At 51.1% G+C, this 16,854-nt stretch overlaps 1 protein-coding gene across 2 annotated transcripts in view; it reads right to left on the bottom strand.

Moving 5' to 3' along the window:
* RASGRF2 (Ras protein specific guanine nucleotide releasing factor 2) overlaps positions 1-16,854 on the bottom strand; it is a 2,022,215-nt gene that overhangs the window by 819,504 nt on the left and 1,185,857 nt on the right. For both annotated transcript variants that reach the window (XM_085632406.1, XM_085632407.1), the window contains exon 12: positions 14,028-14,164. In XM_085632406.1, the coding sequence (XP_085488532.1) occupies positions 14,028-14,164 (137 nt within the window). The remainder of the gene's footprint in view (positions 1-14,027; positions 14,165-16,854) is intronic.

Here is a 16,854-nt window from a genome sequence, read left to right as displayed (position 1 = left end):
CATATGGAATATTTTTATCTTTAAAATGACACCAAAACGACAAAAATCCAATGTAGGGAACCAGAGATATGAATTTTCAAAGATTTAATCAAATATAGCACTTAGAAGATTATAGCACCATATTGTGATACCTGCTTGCGATAGACCGGACCAAAGTCAAAGTTTCAGGCCGGGCACGATGGATCCCTGAGTGGCTATAGCTCCCGGCAGGTCCCGGTCTCAGTTTCTACCTTCACACTTTTCTGGACCTTTTCTTCCCTAGGGTCGTCAAAGCTCCCAACCAGTCCGGATCCGGTGAGGGTTCGCTGGCTTGACTTGTGACGAGATCCTGTTCAACTTCCCTGGAGGGGAGTTAGAAAATATTTCAAGATTGTTTCAGCGGGACAACCCAGATATCCAGGACGACACGCTATGGAAGGCAGGCGGCTTGGCTCTTGCGGTTGCTCCCAATCAACTTTTCTACGAGCGGACTTAGAAACTTTTTGGGAGTTTTTTCTCGCGGGGTCTCTCGCTGCTCCTCATTTAGCCGGATCCGGTGAGGGTTCGCCGGCTTCAGATTTCTTCTAGTCCCGGTCAATTTCTGGAAGTTGAAGCGAGGACGAACCTGGTTGACTTGGCCGGCTCGCGGTTGAAAGCAGGCCGCCTAGATGGCCAGGTTGAGTCGGTCCCTCTATGGAGCTTTTTTTCAAAGTTGCTTCAAAGTTCTCCGAAGTTCTTAAATTTCTTCCTGAAGTTCCTCAAGGGGTCCCAAGGTGTAATCCACTGGTACAAAACCCTTACAAATCCACTGATGGTTCTCCAAGGTGTAGATTTAGTTGGTGATGTTCCAGTTGAGCTCTTTTAACCTGTAGCTTTCAGGGAGTCCACTCTTTAGTTCTTTTTCAGCAAAATAATCCACAGGGCTGCAGTTTCAGATGGTGCAGTTTTCAGAGGTCAGGCCTTAGAAATCTTTGCACAGCAAAACTTTTTAGTAGGGCACGTCTTGCTTCAGTAAGTTTCAAGCAGCAGAGCTGGAGGGCTCTGTCCCTCTCAGATACTTATTCCAAGTTCTCTGGGTCATGCAGGAGGTCACTTCTGACCAATGGGAGCAGGGTAACTCCTCAAAGTTATGACCACATCCTGTAGAGTGTGGCATTATTTTGTCCTAGAGTGCATCAAATCTTCCAAATCCATAATGGCTGATTTTCCAGCAAGGAGGTAAGAGCTGGCTAAACACACCCCTAGGATGGCTAATTTACTTAGACTCTCCCCCCTACATCTGCGCATACCTTCCTTAATCCTACCATCTGCCTGAGGTGGTACGTTCAGAGCTGTAAATGACACTGGACTCTGCTCTCCTCTTTGAAGACCATGGTTTACGACTCCTCCCCCTGGCCTGGCATTCCTATGGAAGAGCACACTGCCCTCCCAGCAGAGCTTGTCAACCCCAGGGGCTCTTTATCACCTCTACAAGGCAGCCTGGCTAATCCACTTAACTCTGACCAATCAGGGCAGACCATTGGAAGGCTGAATGTGGACTTACAGACAAGAAAGTCTTATAACGTCTTGTATGTACACTTTAGGAGAAATACAACAATATGATATTGTTGGATATATTAATACCATTCTGGGAGGTCTTTGAATAGCATTTCTATCCCTCTCCTATCCATAGTTATTAATCAATAAATGCCTACCATGTTAACCTATGTAACAGGGGATATGCAATGGGAAAAATGACTTGGGCCATTTTTCCAGCACCAGGACTTACAAAAACATATTTTATAAGTACTTGCCTTATATCTACAGGAACCCCACCCCATGTGCAACTAGGGGAGACTTTAGGGGTTCTGAATCTGTAGAATGATTGCAGATTCTCCCTCTACAGTGCTCCTAGCATCACAGTCGAATTTGAGTAGCACTGTACCACAATGTGGGGAGTGAATTGTGACATTTCACTTTACCCAGGCATATAAATACTCATTTTATAAGGGTGTACCTTACAAATACCTGACCCCCCACCCCTGGGATATCTAGGGGAGACCCTAGGGGTCCCTAATATGCCAAAACATTGTAGCTTATCCATTTTTAAGTGCCCCAAACACCAAAGCCGAGTTTGGGCACAATTTACTTTTTAAAAGCAGTCTTGGCGCCCAGTGCTGCTTTTAAACCGACCTCAGGCTTCAGCAGTGCACACATGCAAGTACAAGAAGAGCTGCTGGCCTTTAAACTGGCATGCCCCAGGGTACTAGGGACTTCTAGGTAGTTTCAATCCCCCTGCCCTATTATATACTAGGGGCTTATAGGGTAGGTCATGCCAATCACACGGGTACCCCACCATACCATTGTGTACCTTGGTGTATGTAGGTGTTTTAACTGTATTCTAATATGTTTTTTTCAGCATAGCACTGGCCCGGGGCCTGGTTTGGCAGAGTCCAGAGTCAGTCAGAGTCAGTTATCACCAGCATCAGTCAGCAAAACGTTGGGGGGTGCCCAGGGCACAGGATGGCTTTGCAACAACAAGACCCTGCCCTTCCCTGCCCTGGTTGCAGACAATTTACAGGGTGAGGAGATTTCTTTGTGTGGGGACAGGCACAACCCTATTCAGGTGTTAGTGTCAACTCCTCCCACCACTCTAGCTGAGGAAGGCCCATGAGCCGGGTGATGGGCCATCAGGATATGCAGGACACACACCTCATCTCCCTTTGCGTGACTATATAGCGTGAATGCACAAACAGCCCAACTGTCATCCTGACCAGGCATGTGTTTCAGGCTCTTGTCAGGCCTTAAACTCATTCTTGGATTTTTCAATCGTTGCACCCGACAAACCATCATTCAGGCAGCAATCCTATCCTGCTTAGAGTACTGAAACATTCTATACCTGGGAGCCAATAAGCCAGTGATCAAAAGACTCCAGCTGGCTCACAACGCCACGGCTAGGCTGTTTTTCTCTCTTCTGAAATTTTGCCCTGCTTCTGGCCTCCTTTGCAAACTGCACTGGTTCCTGTGGATAAGCGTGCGTACTTCTGCTATCCCCGTTTCGACCCTCACATCCTCTGTTCTAAGCTGATCTCAATCTGGCCATTGTTTCCCATGTCAAGAGAATAAGAGCGAGGGGCCACTCATTTCGTGCAAATGTCCCTACTTTCTAGAATGGGCTTCCTCCTGCCATCAGGAACGCCCAGAATCATTTGCACTTCAGGAAAACTTGCAAGACCTGGCTTTTCTCCTATTAGAATCCTCACTTTGGCATGTTCTCTCTCAAACTGTCTGCCGCAGTTTGTTAGGTCTTGCCTAGCGACGCAGTGCATGCGCTGCTCGCCTTGGCGAGATCTATTGTCATGGGTTTTGTGTCCGAAGGGAGACAGGAGATGTGCACGCGTATGGACACATCACGTGCACGCGGCATTTCAACACAGCGCGCGCCTGGAGCGCTTTCACTTTCCCACCCCCCGTTGGCTCCAGATCTGCACACGCCACCGCTCCAGCTCATCATGTTCTAATGCTCTGTCACCTCTCTTTGTACACACGTGTGACAACGAACGAGGCACATACAACAGCACAATACACCAGCTACCGAGAGGAGGCTGTGGTCGCAGGATCAAATCCCGACACGGGATTCTGAGGCCAATAAAGTGAGTGGAGGGATAACACTTGTTTTTATAGCGCCTATAAACGTTTTGTTACACGGTGAGTGCTAAAGGCATGCTGAGTATTATTAAGAGATCATTGTCACTGCCAGACAGGTGTGGTCCTGCATGAAGAGAGTCCTGCATGGTACATAGGCTCACCCTCCAAGCATTCCCTGGTTCTCCTCGGTATTCTGCACTGCCTCAAGAAGGAAGCGGTGACAGAACCTGCCTTTCCTCACGTTTAATTTTAATTTTCTTCTCGCACTTCGCCTGAGGGCGCGTTTGCTCTCCTGCCGCCCGTGTGTGTGGGTTCGTGGCTGAGTGGACGTGTCTTTCCTCAGTGCTTCCATGGCCAGGACCCCCTGTCCTTTCAGATGCACCAACAGGCTCAGGCCTTCTTTCAAACCCTGGTCTGTGCCGGACGTGCTCTCCAAGCATGTGACCTTGGGTGATGAAAATGTTGCATTTAACCCCCCCTGCGGTCGAGTCGGTGCCAGTCCCATCCCTGGCATCTCCCTCGCCCCCTATCAATCAATCAATCAGAGACATTTGTAAAGCGCACTACTCACCCGGGGGGTCTCAAGGCGCTAGGGGAGGGGGGGTCCGTTACTGCTCGAACAGCCAGGTCTTGAGCTGCTTTCTGAAGGCGAGGTGGTCCTGGGTCAGGCGGAGGTGGGTCGGGAGGGAGTTCCAGGTCTTGGCGGCCAGGTAGGAGAAGGACCTTCCTCCTGTTGTGGCTCTGCGGATGCGGGGGACGGCGGCGAGGGCGTGGCTGGTCGATCGGAGCTGGCGTGAGGGAGTGTAGAAGTTGATGCGGCTGTTGAGGTATCTCGGGCCTTGGTTGTGTAGGGCTTTGTGTGCGTGGGTGAGGAGACGGAAGGTGATTCTCTTGCTGACCGGGAGCCAGTGCAGATCTCTCAGATGTCCGGAGATGTGGCTGTGTCGGGGGATGTCGAGGATGAGTCTGGCTGAGGGGTTCTGGATTCGCTGGAGTCTCCTCTGGAGCTTGGCGGTGGTTCCGGCGTAGAGGGTGTTGCCGTAGTCCAGTCGGCTGGTGACGAGGGCCTGGGTGACCGTCTTCCTGGTCTCGGTGGGGATCCACCGGAAGATCTTACGTAGCATGCGCAGGATATTGAAGCAGGATGAGGAGACGGCGTTGACTTGTCTGGTCATGGAGAGGGAGGAGTCCAGGATGACGCCCAGGTTGCGTGCGTGGTCTGTTGGTTTGGGTGCGGAGCCTAGGGCGGGCGGCCACCAGGAGTCGTCCCAGGCGGAGGGTGAGGAGCCCAGGATGAGAACTTCCGTCTTGTCTGAGTCCAGTTTCAGGCGGCTGGTCGTCATCCACTCGGCCACGTCTTTCATCCCTTCGAGAAGGTTGGTTCTGGCGGTGGTGGGGTCGTTGGTGAGGGAGAGGATCAGCTGTGTATCGTCGGCGTAGGAGATGATGTTGAGGTTGTGTTGGCGTGCGATGGCCGCAAAGGGGCTCATGTAGACGTTGAAGAGGGTGGGGCTGAGCGAGAAGCCCTGAGGAACGCCGCAGATGACTTCGGTGGCCTCTGACCTGAACGGGGGTAGGCGGACTCTCTGTGTCCTTCCAGCGAGGAAGGAGGTGATCCACTCCAGTGCCTTCTCCTGGATTCCGACGTTGCTGAGGCGTTGCACTAGGGTGCGGTGGCAGACAGTGTCGAATGCTGCGAAGAGGTCTAGGAGGATGAGGGCCGCTGTTTCTCCGTTGTCGAGCAGGGTTCGGATGTCATCGGTGGCAGCGATGAGGGCGGTCTCGGTGCTGTGGTTGGCCCTGAAGCCCGACTGAGATGGGTCGAGGGATCCATTCGTCTCGAGGAAGGCGGCTAGTTGCTTGTTGACTGTCTTCTCGATGACTTTGGCTGGGAACGGGAGGAGCGAGATGGGGCGGTAGTTTTTGAGTACGGTGGGGTCCGCTGTTGGTTTTTTAAGTAGAGCGCTGAGTTCGGCGTGCTTCCAGCTCTCAGGGAAGGTGGCGGTGTTGAAGGAGGTGTTGATGATGTCTCGCAGGTGGGGTGCTATAACATCGTCGGCTTTGTTGAAGACGTGGTGAGGGCAGGGGTCGGTGGGGGACCCGGAGTGGATGGAGTTCATCGTGCGGATGGTGTCTTCGGTGCTGATCGGGGTCCAGGCGCTGAGGGTGGTGGTGGGGGGCGTTGATGCGGTCGTGGGGAGCGTTGGTTGTGTGTTGAAGCTGTTGTGTATGTCAGCGATCTTGTTGTGGAAGTAGGAGGCGAGGGCGTTGCAGAGGTCTTGCGATGGTGTGATGTCGTTGTTTCTGGCGTTGGGGTTGGAGAGCTCTTTCACGATGTTGAAGAGTTCCTTGCTGTTGTGTGCGTTGTTGTCCAGCCGCTCCTTGAATGCTGTTTTCTTGGTGGCGTGGATCAGTTGATGGTGCTTTCGGGTGGCGAGCTTGAGGGTGGTCATGTTGTTTGGTGTTGGGTCTCTTCTCCAGGCTTTCTCGAGGGCTCGGCAGTTCTTCTTGGAGCTCTTGAGTTCGTTGGTGAACCATGGGGCCTTCTTGCTGCCGGGTCTGCTGGGCGGGGTCCTCAGTGGGGCGAGGTTGTCTGCGCAGATGCTGATCCACTTCGTGAGGTTGTCGGCGGCCTGGCTGGGGTTTGCTGAGCTGGCGGGGGGATGCTGGCTCAGGGATGCGGCGAGTTGGTCGGCCGAGATCTTGTTCCAGCTTCTTCGTGCGCCCTGTTGCTGGTGGTGGTGGATCGTGGTCCTTCTGAAGCTGAAGTGGACGCAGCTGTGGTCTGTCCAGTGGAGCCCGGTGGCGTGGCTGAAGGCGATGTCTTTGCTGGCTGAGAAGACTGCGTCGAGTGTGTGACCGGCGAGGTGGGTGGGGGTGGTCACCAGCTGCTTGAGTCCGAGGTTGGCGAGGTTGTCAAGCAGGGTGGTGGTGTTGCGGTCGTTGTTGTTCTCCAGGTGGAAGTTGAGGTCCCCGAGGAGGATGTAGTCAGCAGAGGGGAGGGCGTGCGGGCTGATGAAGTCGGCGATGTCCTCGCTGAATTGTGTGCGTGGTCCCGGGGGTCTGTAGATGAGGGTGCCTCTGAGGGTGGTCTTGGGGTTGGTGTGGATCTGGAAGTGCAGGTGTTCAGCGGTTGTCAGGGTGTCGTCGGTGTTGGTCGTGATGCGGATGGTGTTCCTGTGGATGATGGCGATGCCTCCTCCCAGCTGGTTGGTGCGGTCTCTCCGGGTGATCTTGTATCCCTCCGGGATGGCGATGGCGATGTCGGGCGCTGAGGAGGCGTTCATCCATGTTTCCGTGAGGAAGGCGACGTCTGGAGATGTGGTGTCGAGGAGGTTCCAGAGTTGGACGGCGTGTCTGTGGATGGAGCGGGTGTTGAGTAGAATGCATTTCAGGTGGCTGCTGTTGGTGTTCGGCTTGGTGGGTGCGGGTGCAGTGCAGGTCCGGATGCAGGTGAACTTGCAGGAGTGGCAGCTGAAGGGTCCATGGGTGCGTCTCGGGGTGGCACGGTAGCATCCCGGGGTACGGCCGATGTTGAGTGCGTTGAGGGTGGTGGCGTCGTAGGTCCGGCGGGTGGACTGGCGGCTGCGGGGGCCAGGGGGTCTGGCGCTGGGCGCGGTCCCGGCGCGGACTGGCGCAGACGGGCTTACCTTTGGCGCGCCTTCGGCGCGCTGTGGGCGCGCCCAGTGCACGTCAACGCTGCGCGTTCGCCCGGTCGCCATACATGGCGAAGTGGGAGGGAGGGAGGAGCTGGGAGGCGGGAGCGGGGAGGGTACACAAAGAAAAGGGGGCGTGGCCACGAGCACGGCAGCGGGGAGCGGGGCGGGGGGCACAGGGGCACAGGGGGAGCAAGCACGGGAAAAGAAGAGTCACAGGCTCAGGGGGAAGAAAATACAATAACAACAACAATGGATACAGTGGAAAAAGTCACAATCACCGAGCACACTGGAGGGAATCCAAGTAGCGCAGCAACAGTCAGGCAGGGAGAGCGATCCCGCGTAGGGCAGCGGGGGCGGGGTAGAGGCGGCAGGCTCAGCGAGGCTGAGAGAAGCAGCGGGCAGGGGGGCACACGCTGCAGCTGGTGGCCGTGCAGTGCGGGGGTGTCCTGGGAGCAGGTCACACTCACCTGCGCTGCACGGTCGCCATATATGGCCAAGTGGGAGGGAGGGAGGAGCTGGGAGGCGGGAGCGGGGAGGGTACACAAAGAAAAGGGGGCGTGGCCGCGAGCACGGCGGCGGGGAGCGGGGCGGGGGGCACAGGGGCACAGGGGGAGCAAGCACGGGGAAAAGAAGAGTCACAGGCTCAGGGGGAAGAAAATACAATAACAACAACAACAGATACAGTGGAAAAAGTCACAATCACCGAGCACACTGGAGGGAATCCAAGTAGCGCGGCAACAGTCAGGCAGGGAGAGCGATCCCGCTAGGGCAGCGGGGGCGGGGTAGAGGCGGCAGGCTCAGCGAGGCTGACAGAAGCAGCGGGCAGGGGGGCACACGCTGCAGCTGGTGGCCGTGCGGTGCGGGGGTGTCCTGGGAGCAGGTCCTGTGATCTCACCTTCCCCAAACCTCCCACATGTGCTGTAGGGTCAAGGACAGTGTAGCCTCGAGGGTGGTGGGGGTGCGCGCTCATTTAAGAGGAAAGTTCATACAAAGTGCACAAGTGGGGCAAGTGTGGGTTAGGCGCTACTCTCTGTGTCCTCTGTCTCCCAAAGGGTGCAAGATGAGCGTGCCTGGTATGAAGGTTGTCCTCTGGCTGTCATGAAGTCTGTGTTGTTGGGGAGCCCTTCAAAGTGTGTGGAGGGGACAGGGCGGGTGTGAGGACTTGTGCAGCCCACTTCCACTAAATTAACTCCCTCTTCTCTGAATGTTAGACTTTGGAAGCGTTTGGCAGAAACGGAAGCGGACACCTAGGAATGTGGTGCGATCTGACCAGGATCTTACAATTTTGGTCAAGAGTCAGGCCCCAGGTCACCAGGTTTTCATGTCTAACACAGGCCCCCGAAGCCACATCTCTTGCACCAGTAAAATTCATTACTGAAGCTCGCTCAGCCTAACTCGGATTATGAACAATCCTGGTCCCTAAAAATGAGCACTGGTTGCGGACTACCTGCAGCCACTGGCACAAATTATGGGCTGGTGTACAGCAAAAGGCACATTCATTACAGCTTCCTGCTGATGTGATGAATACTGATTTTATGAAGGGCAGAGGGCTGCAAGTAGTTACTCTTGAGCATATGTCTCCTTTCAGTTAATTCTGTGTGATCTCTTCACTCGCCAAAAAGCGCTTCAACGCCTCGCCAGGGGTACTAAGCGCTATATAAATACAATTACAAAACAAGCATTTGCAATGCAATATGTCTCGCATGTACACGAGTATAAGCTATTGGCATTGTAAATGACAATGCCTTTCATTTAAGTTTTAAAAACAAAAACAAAACTAAAAGGCATTGTTATTTGCAATGTGGATAGCTCAAACTCGCGTAAATGCGAGACCTATTGCATTGCAAATGCTTGTTTTTCTTTCTGGACTAGCGCTGGGAAGCCCCGTTTCTGGGACAGCTATGCGCTCAATACATTTTATAACATATAACATAACATAAGATCTTGGTCTGCATGAGCGCAGAGACGTTTTAATGCATGGGCCAAGTGGGCTCTGGCCCCAGGCCCCAGCCTTTCAGGGGGCCCCCTGGCAGTCATCTCCATTCTCCAGACTTTTGCCCTCATGACCTTGCAAATTTCTTAAACAGATTGTTTTAAATACTGTTTTCCTTTACTTTATTTTTTATGTAGCTGGTGTGTGAGAGTCTAGTACAGCCATTTTGCAGAGAAATGTTGTGTTTATGTTTCATGCAATATACATAAAAAAAGTTTCTTTTATATCAAACAAGGCCTAACATATAAGAAATGGGAGGGCATCACAGGGATTATTTGCAGTAATATTGGTGAGCTGCTGGTGTGGTACAATATTTAAAACACACATAACTATCCCTGAATATTGGCTGTAAACACATTTAGGGCCTTATTTATGAGAAGTGATGTATCGCTTTGTGAAAACAGGGATGCGTCAATTCTTAGTGCGCCCTCCTTGCGACATGATGGATGCATCATAGTTACTGTATGACGCATCATGTCGCAAGGAGTTACAGATACGTCAGTATTTCTGACGTATCTGTAAGCGCAACAGTGATGCATTGCTGGGGTGTGTTTGAAAATAGATACAAATCCAGCAATGTGTCTTTTCACATGGGACAGCCCCACGTGAAAGAGAATACATCAGTCTTACACCTGCCGTGAGGCAGGGGTAAGATATTGACGCAATGGGGTCCAAGAAGCGGCGCACTGAGTTCTCATAGATTTCAATGCGCCACTTCTGCAAGGCTTCTTGCGGGGTAACACCCACCCTGCATACATTATACCTGGCGCAGGTATAATGCGGTGCAGGGGTTTACAAAGTGACGCATCTGCCTAGATGCGTTTCTTTGTAAATAGTGTGCAACATGCACATTTTTTACGTTGCCGGTGCGTCACAAAAAGTGACAGTAGGAGGAAAACATTCATGAAAGACCCATCAGTTATTAAAAAGCCAGGTTTTTAAGTTCTTCCTGAAAGAGAGTAGGTCTGTGGTTAGTCTCAGAAACTCAGGGAGTCTTTTCCACAATTTTGCGCCTAGAAAGGCGAGGAATCTGCCTCCAGTGCAGGCATGGCATATTTTAGGCACGATGGCCAGGTTGGCATTGGAAGATCTTAGGGGTCTAGATGTTGTGTAGCGATTAGCGCGCTTATTTAGTTAGCTGGCTCTTAAGCCATGGAAAGCTTTAAAGAAGATGGTCATCGCTATGAAGTCGATCTGTTCTTTATGCGGAGCCAGTGTAGAGACGTAAGAATAGGGGTCATACTAGATCTGGGTTTAGGTCTCAGGATGGCTCTGGCTGCCGCATTTTGTACCACTTGTAGGCGCTGGATTATGGATTTGGGAAGACCGAGGTACAAGCTGATGACATAGTCAAGCTTTGATGTAATCAGAGCCTGCTCCACAATCTTTCTACTCTCAAGCGGTAACAGTGGCAGGAATTTTGTTGGCATCCGGAGCATGCCAAAGCAAGCGCAAGTTTTTGACTTTCTCCTTTTCTGCGGGCGGGAGTGGCTGATCTTTTTGTCACCAAGAGCATTTCTGGATTACCAAAGAAAACAACTTCAGTTTTGTCAGGATTGCACTTCAGCTGATTGATCTTAAGCCAGTTAAAAACCTTTGTGAGGAAAGTCCTAATCATTGCCCGTCAAAGTTGGTTCCTTTTTCACATGTAAAACTCAGCTGAGTGTCATCAGCACAGGAAACTATTTTGACGCCCTCTTCCTCTACCAGAAACTCAAGGGGGGATAGATATATATTAAAAAGGGTAGGACTGAGAATGGAGCCCTGAGAGACACCTACATTCATGGCCGGAACCGGGGATAAGAAAGGGGGGAGCCAGATGTCCTGGGATCTATTTGCCAAGAAGGATTACATCCATGTTAAGGCGGTCCCCCCAGGCCGATGCTAGCAAGTCTCTCCAGGAGCCTCTCATGTGGGACTGTATTGAAGGCCGCCGACAGATCGAGCAGTATCAGAACAGCCTTGCCTCCCTGGTCCAGCTTACCCTTGAGAAATTCAGTCACTTCCAGCAAAGCGGACTCCGTACTGTAAATAGCCCTAAAACCGGATTGGGACTCAGGAAGGAGCTTCCCATCTTCAATGTGTTTTTGGAGGGCCTTGTTTACATGCTGCTCTAATACTTTGGAGAGAGCAGGAAGAAGGGAGATTGGCCTGTAGTTGTCAGGGTCCGTCAGTTTGGCGTTAGCCTTTTTTATCAGTATAAGAATCTTAGCATTCTTCCATAATTTCAGCATGTTCCCTGAGGAGAGGGAAGCATTAAAGAGCTGGTTTACCATGGGGTTCATGGTGGGAGCTAATAGGTTCAGGATATTCGCTGGACATGGGTCGATAGGAGAGCCAGACTTAATGCTTTGGAGAAGGGTCAGTGATTCTTCAAGCTGAAACTCAGGGAAAGCTAGTAAAGATGGAGGATCCAAGAGGTGAAATTTGTTATTAGAACTAAGGTAGAAGGTCAGTTCTTCCTCTGAGATGTTAGTGAATGCTTGTTTGATCACGAGAGAGCTTTTTGTGGAAGAATTGAGCTATTTGCTTAGACCATTCTTCTGTGCATGGCCCTTCCTTTGTCCCGGCTTTCGGGGCGGTAAAGGATTTAACTATGCTAAAGATTTCCTTACTCTTATTTTGGGCATTTTCTATCTTGGTTTGAAAGAAGTTTTTCTTGGCTGCCTTCACGAGAATGTAATGAGCTTTTAAGGTGTCTTTATACACCTTCCTGTCCTAAGGTGCATAGGATTTACGCCATTTCCGTTCCATTTTTCTATAATTGTTTTTGCTACATCTAAGGGAACCGTAAAACTATGAAGCTGGTGGGGCCCACCTCTTTGAGGAGTGGGAAACCACCGATACTGCTGCACCGATGTTGGTTCGGAGCCATGAATCTATTGAGAGGGCGTCCGAGTCGGGGCAGCCAGACAGCTCCGGTGAGGAATAACTGAGGGCGTCTGCTAACATTGGGATGGATATTTTATGGAATGTCCTGGAATGTCCTGTAATTAGGGACCCTCTGCCCTGCGTTAGCCCGAGGGGCAGTGGCAGAGTTGGGAATGATGAATTTTAATAGGTGGTGGTCAGACCAGGTAAGAAGTAAGCTTACTGATCTGTCAAAGTTGTGAAAAATGTGGTCGAGGGTATGGACCTTCTCATGGGTGGCTGAAGAAATACATGGAAACATGTTGTAGGCCTGCAGCGTCTCCAATAAGGGAAATTGTTTGAGGGTCTTTTCTATTATCCATATGTATATTGAGATCTCCCACAACAAGGCAGTTGTTGTATTTTAAGGCCAGGGAGGTGGTGGATGTATTAAGCGTAGTAATAAAATTTCCAATTGCACTGGGAGGTCTGTAAATCAGAAAACCAGCTATGCTATGATGGGGGGATAAGGTTGAGCGGAAGCCTAAGGACTCTGCGCCCTCAATGTTTTCCATTGGGATGGGAGAGTAGTCTAGTTTTTTATTGTAAATTATGGGGACACCGCCCCCCTTTCCACTCGGTCGTTCCCTCCTAAGGATTTTATAACCCGTAGGGATGGCGGAGGTGATAGTAGGGTTGGTGGCTTCAGACAGCCAGGTCTCAGTGAGAAATAAGAGATAAGGCTGTTCATCTAAAAGTAGGTCATAAATGTGTGGTTCATGCATTTGCATGGAGCGACAATTTAAAAGTGTGGCCTTTAAGTCCTCTGTTTTCTTATTGTTTTTACACTTATTGTTGCGTGGGAGGATCTTGGGTACACGTTTCCTTGGCTGGAGGAGACCAGTTGCACTTATTGCGTTGAAAGTCTACCTCCAAGCTCGGATCAGCCGCTGTACACTGACATAATGGTAGCCGCCTAAGGCTAAGCGGTTTTTCCCTAATGTAATATAGTGGAAGAAACTCACTGGGGGGGAACTGGGCAGCATGGCTGGCGCCGGACGCCTCCAGGATGCTGACGGACGTCTGTGTGCATCGGGAAAATTTAGGCTAATGCCTATGATGCAAACTGGATCGCTAATGCAGCTGAGGAAGTGGAAACTGTGACGGCGGAAGTGAGGGGCCCAATAGTAGCCCCAGCCCTCCGCTCAATCGGTGTATCAGCCGCGGCGGACAAGGACTGGAGGAAAAGCGAGATGCGAATCGGAGCAGCTAAGGAGGTGTAGGCAAGCAGAATCAAGTAAAGTGCAAGTGCGCATAGGTAGGAGAAATTGTTAAAAAGCACAGAGTAATTCAGCCACATATATATAAGTTAAAAAGTATTAAAAACCTAGTAGCAGGGCAGGGAACACTAAATCCTACCGCTGTCAGCTGCGCGCATCTGTTTACATCAGGGAAAATATAGCCTAATGCCCATGATGCAAACTAGATCGCTAACGCAGCTGAGGAAGCGGAAACTGCGTGGGAAACAGGGGCTCAATTTGTATCATAAATTCAAAGCTGTTCTGCACAGGGGCCCCCAAAATATGTTTGGCCCAGGGCCCCCAAAATCCTTAAGATGTCTCTGCATGAGCGGCGCATTAAATGTCAAGTGCTATGCTTATCCCGGCTCGAGGCAACGAGGGCAGGGGACTTCTGGTGGCTCTACAATGTGCGTGCGCTGTAAGAAGGAAACAACGCGTCGCCTCTGCTGTCTTGGAGTGTGGACTCTGAGCAGAGGGTCAAGACCAAGCAGCAGAGTGGAGTGAGAGAATACCTAAAGCACTGGCCCATTTCCGTTCATTCCTGCCACTGCCCTCCTTAAAACAAATTGAGCAATTGCCGATGTATCTGTCCACTGTACAGCTGTTAGCGTCCCTTACCTGGCTTATGTCGCTGGTCCACGCTGCCTTTTCCTGCCGAGATGGCGCCAGGAGCACCACGGTGAATGGAGGCACGTCAGCGGCTTCTACCACAATCTTGAAATCTAGATGTCCAAACACGTGCACCGCACCCTTTGCTAAAAAACAATCAAAAAAATCATACAATCAAAATCCGAAAAGAGCCCTTATCAGCATTATTGTTACAATACAGGCCCTTGTCAGGTGGCCCTGCCAATCACGACGTATGTATTTTAAAATATTAACAGATGCTGTATCATTGATTCTGTAGCAACTTAATCTCACTTTGGTAATTTACAGTGTAATGATCTTTGCAATCTGGAGTGACTGCCTCCCACAAGCTGATTAATGATAAATACTGATGAGTTTTGCCTTAAGGAGATTCGTGTTGTACCTTCACAGCTGGGACAGTAGGAACTTAGCGCAGTTTCTCAGTTGCAGAAAACAATTGGGGTTCCAGGGCCATCGTGAGATACTGAATATTGTATTCTTTCTAGTTAATAAAAGTGATGTTGACTGACGACCTCGTATTTGTGAATTATCTGCTCGTACTTTTACATCAGGATGGCGACATTACAGGTTATACGTCCTAGCCAGACTCCGGCTCCCGCGTGTAAAAAGTTGTAAATCACGTCTTTGCGTCCTAGCTGTAATTGACACAGTGCGGTAGGAGTTCTGCATGTATAGGTGCTATAGATTGCTGAGGTTCTGCATAGTGCGCATATACATAAGCAGCAGTCCCTAGGCAGGGGCGTAACACAGGTTCCCACATCCCTCGCAGTGCGGGGGTGGGGGGGCAAGCTCCAGGGGGCCCCCTCAGCACTGCACTTCAGCCGGAGAGCTCTCGATAGAGCCCGGAGGGGGCCCATCCACGTACCTTGCAGGGGGGGGGGCTCAATTATCGTTAGGCCACTGTCCCTGGGAGTATGACGGTGCTTCGGTGCTGGAAACCTGAGTTCGAGCCTCGAGGTCGCGTCCACATCCTGTGATTCTGGGCAAATCACTCAATCTCCCTGTGCCTGAATGTGTAATGTAAATACGGTGCTCATGTAAAGCGCTCCAATACCTTCGGGTCGAGTTCGCGCTATATAAATACGCAAAAAAAAAAAAAAAAACGCATATGTCCAAGGCATAGTTGTTCACACTTTGGGTCAATAGGCACTCTGCTGGTTGGGGATGTGGGTAGTTTGGAACCTACGTGGCAGGGTAGCAGGGAGGGGGAGGGGACACCGAAGTTTGTACTTGTGGAGTTCCTACTTTTTGGGTTGTAGATGGTGGTGGGGGTGGGAGGTGGGGGTGTTATTGTTGGTCAAGCATAGCATCAGTCACACGGTCGGGCTTCTTGGTATTTGAAGGGCCCCTTACTACCTGTTTCCACGCTAAATATGCAGTGGGATAAAAGTCTTAAACTGATAAGTTGGAACGTTAACGGGTTGGGGGACAAAATAAAAAGAAGTATTGTGCTGCAACACCTCAAACGACACTCCCCCGACGTTGCATTGCTACAAGAAACACACTTAATAGGAAACACATGTAAAGCGCTCAACAGGTGGGGCTATAAAATGGTGACACATGCCGGGTTCACAACAGGGTCTAGAGTGGTTGGGATCCTGATTCGTCACGCTTTCCCCTTTGCGGTTCAGTGCACATGGACAGATCCGTTAGGGCGATACGTAGCGGTCGCAGGACAGTGGGAGGGCCGACCGCTCATTCTGGTGGCAGCGTACATCCCGCCCGGGTTACAAGCGCAGTCCTATAAGGACCTGGGAGCCTTTTTACTAGGATTACCTACAGGACGCCTCGTGATTGGCGGAGATTTTAACTCTGTGGTTTCAGGGGAATGGGATAGGCATCCACCACGGGATATAGGAGTGGGGCAGCAGTGGCTTCCCCAATTCCTTGACGCCTTTGGCCTTGTCGACCTCTGGAGGAAACAATATCCCACTTGTAGAGGGTATACCTTCCTGTCGGGAGCGCACCGTACCCTATCTAGAATCGACTACGTCCTCTCCCTGGTGCAGCCGGAATGACCACGACGGAAATTAAGCACCTTCCTAGAGGTATCTCTGACCACTCGCCAATATGGGTTCATCTGACGATAGGGGACAAGAGAGTAGGGGGCTTAGCGCCCATAAATCCCTGGTACCTAAAAGGTCCAGAGACCAGAGCACTACTTGTGAAAGTAATTGACCAATACTTTGATGACAATGATGGCACGGTGGACTCACCGTCCACTTTGTGAGGGGCATTCAAGACAGTTCTTAGGGGGCAGGCTATCTCAGTTGTGGCAGGTAGACGTAAGGATAAAGAAAAGCAGCTGACCGATGTCGAGCGTGAAAGCGCGCGGCTGGAGGAGAGAATTGGGCAGGACCCCGACGATGATATCTCCCACCAATTGCAAATCAGAGCAGCAGAATATAAAGCCACTGCTACGGATGTGGCTAAAACCCTTGCGCGTGACAGGGATGGACGTATATACGACCAGGGTGATAAAGCGGGCAAACTTATAGCTTGGCTGGATAAGAAAGAAAGGGAGCAAAGAGTGGTACCTGAACTCAGAAGTGCTTCGGGGATAGTCCTCACCGAGCCGCACAACATAGTGCGGGAACTCGCTTTACACTTTGAGAAGGTGTACCAGAACACTCTGACCTCACGGAGGATGACTCAACCGCATTCTTAGCAGATATCAAGCTACCTACCCTCACTGACCGAGATCGAGAGCAGATGGAGGAAGAACTCACGTCGGAGGAACTAATCACAGCAATAGGTGATCTTAAGGTGGGCAAGGCGCTAGGGCCCAATGGCCTCC

The sequence above is a fragment of the Triturus cristatus genome, chromosome 2_1 (genome assembly GCF_964204655.1).
Source record: "Triturus cristatus chromosome 2_1, aTriCri1.1, whole genome shotgun sequence".
Taxonomy (NCBI): Eukaryota; Metazoa; Chordata; class Amphibia; order Caudata; family Salamandridae; genus Triturus; species Triturus cristatus.
This window is presented reverse-complemented; position numbering and strand designations above follow the sequence as displayed.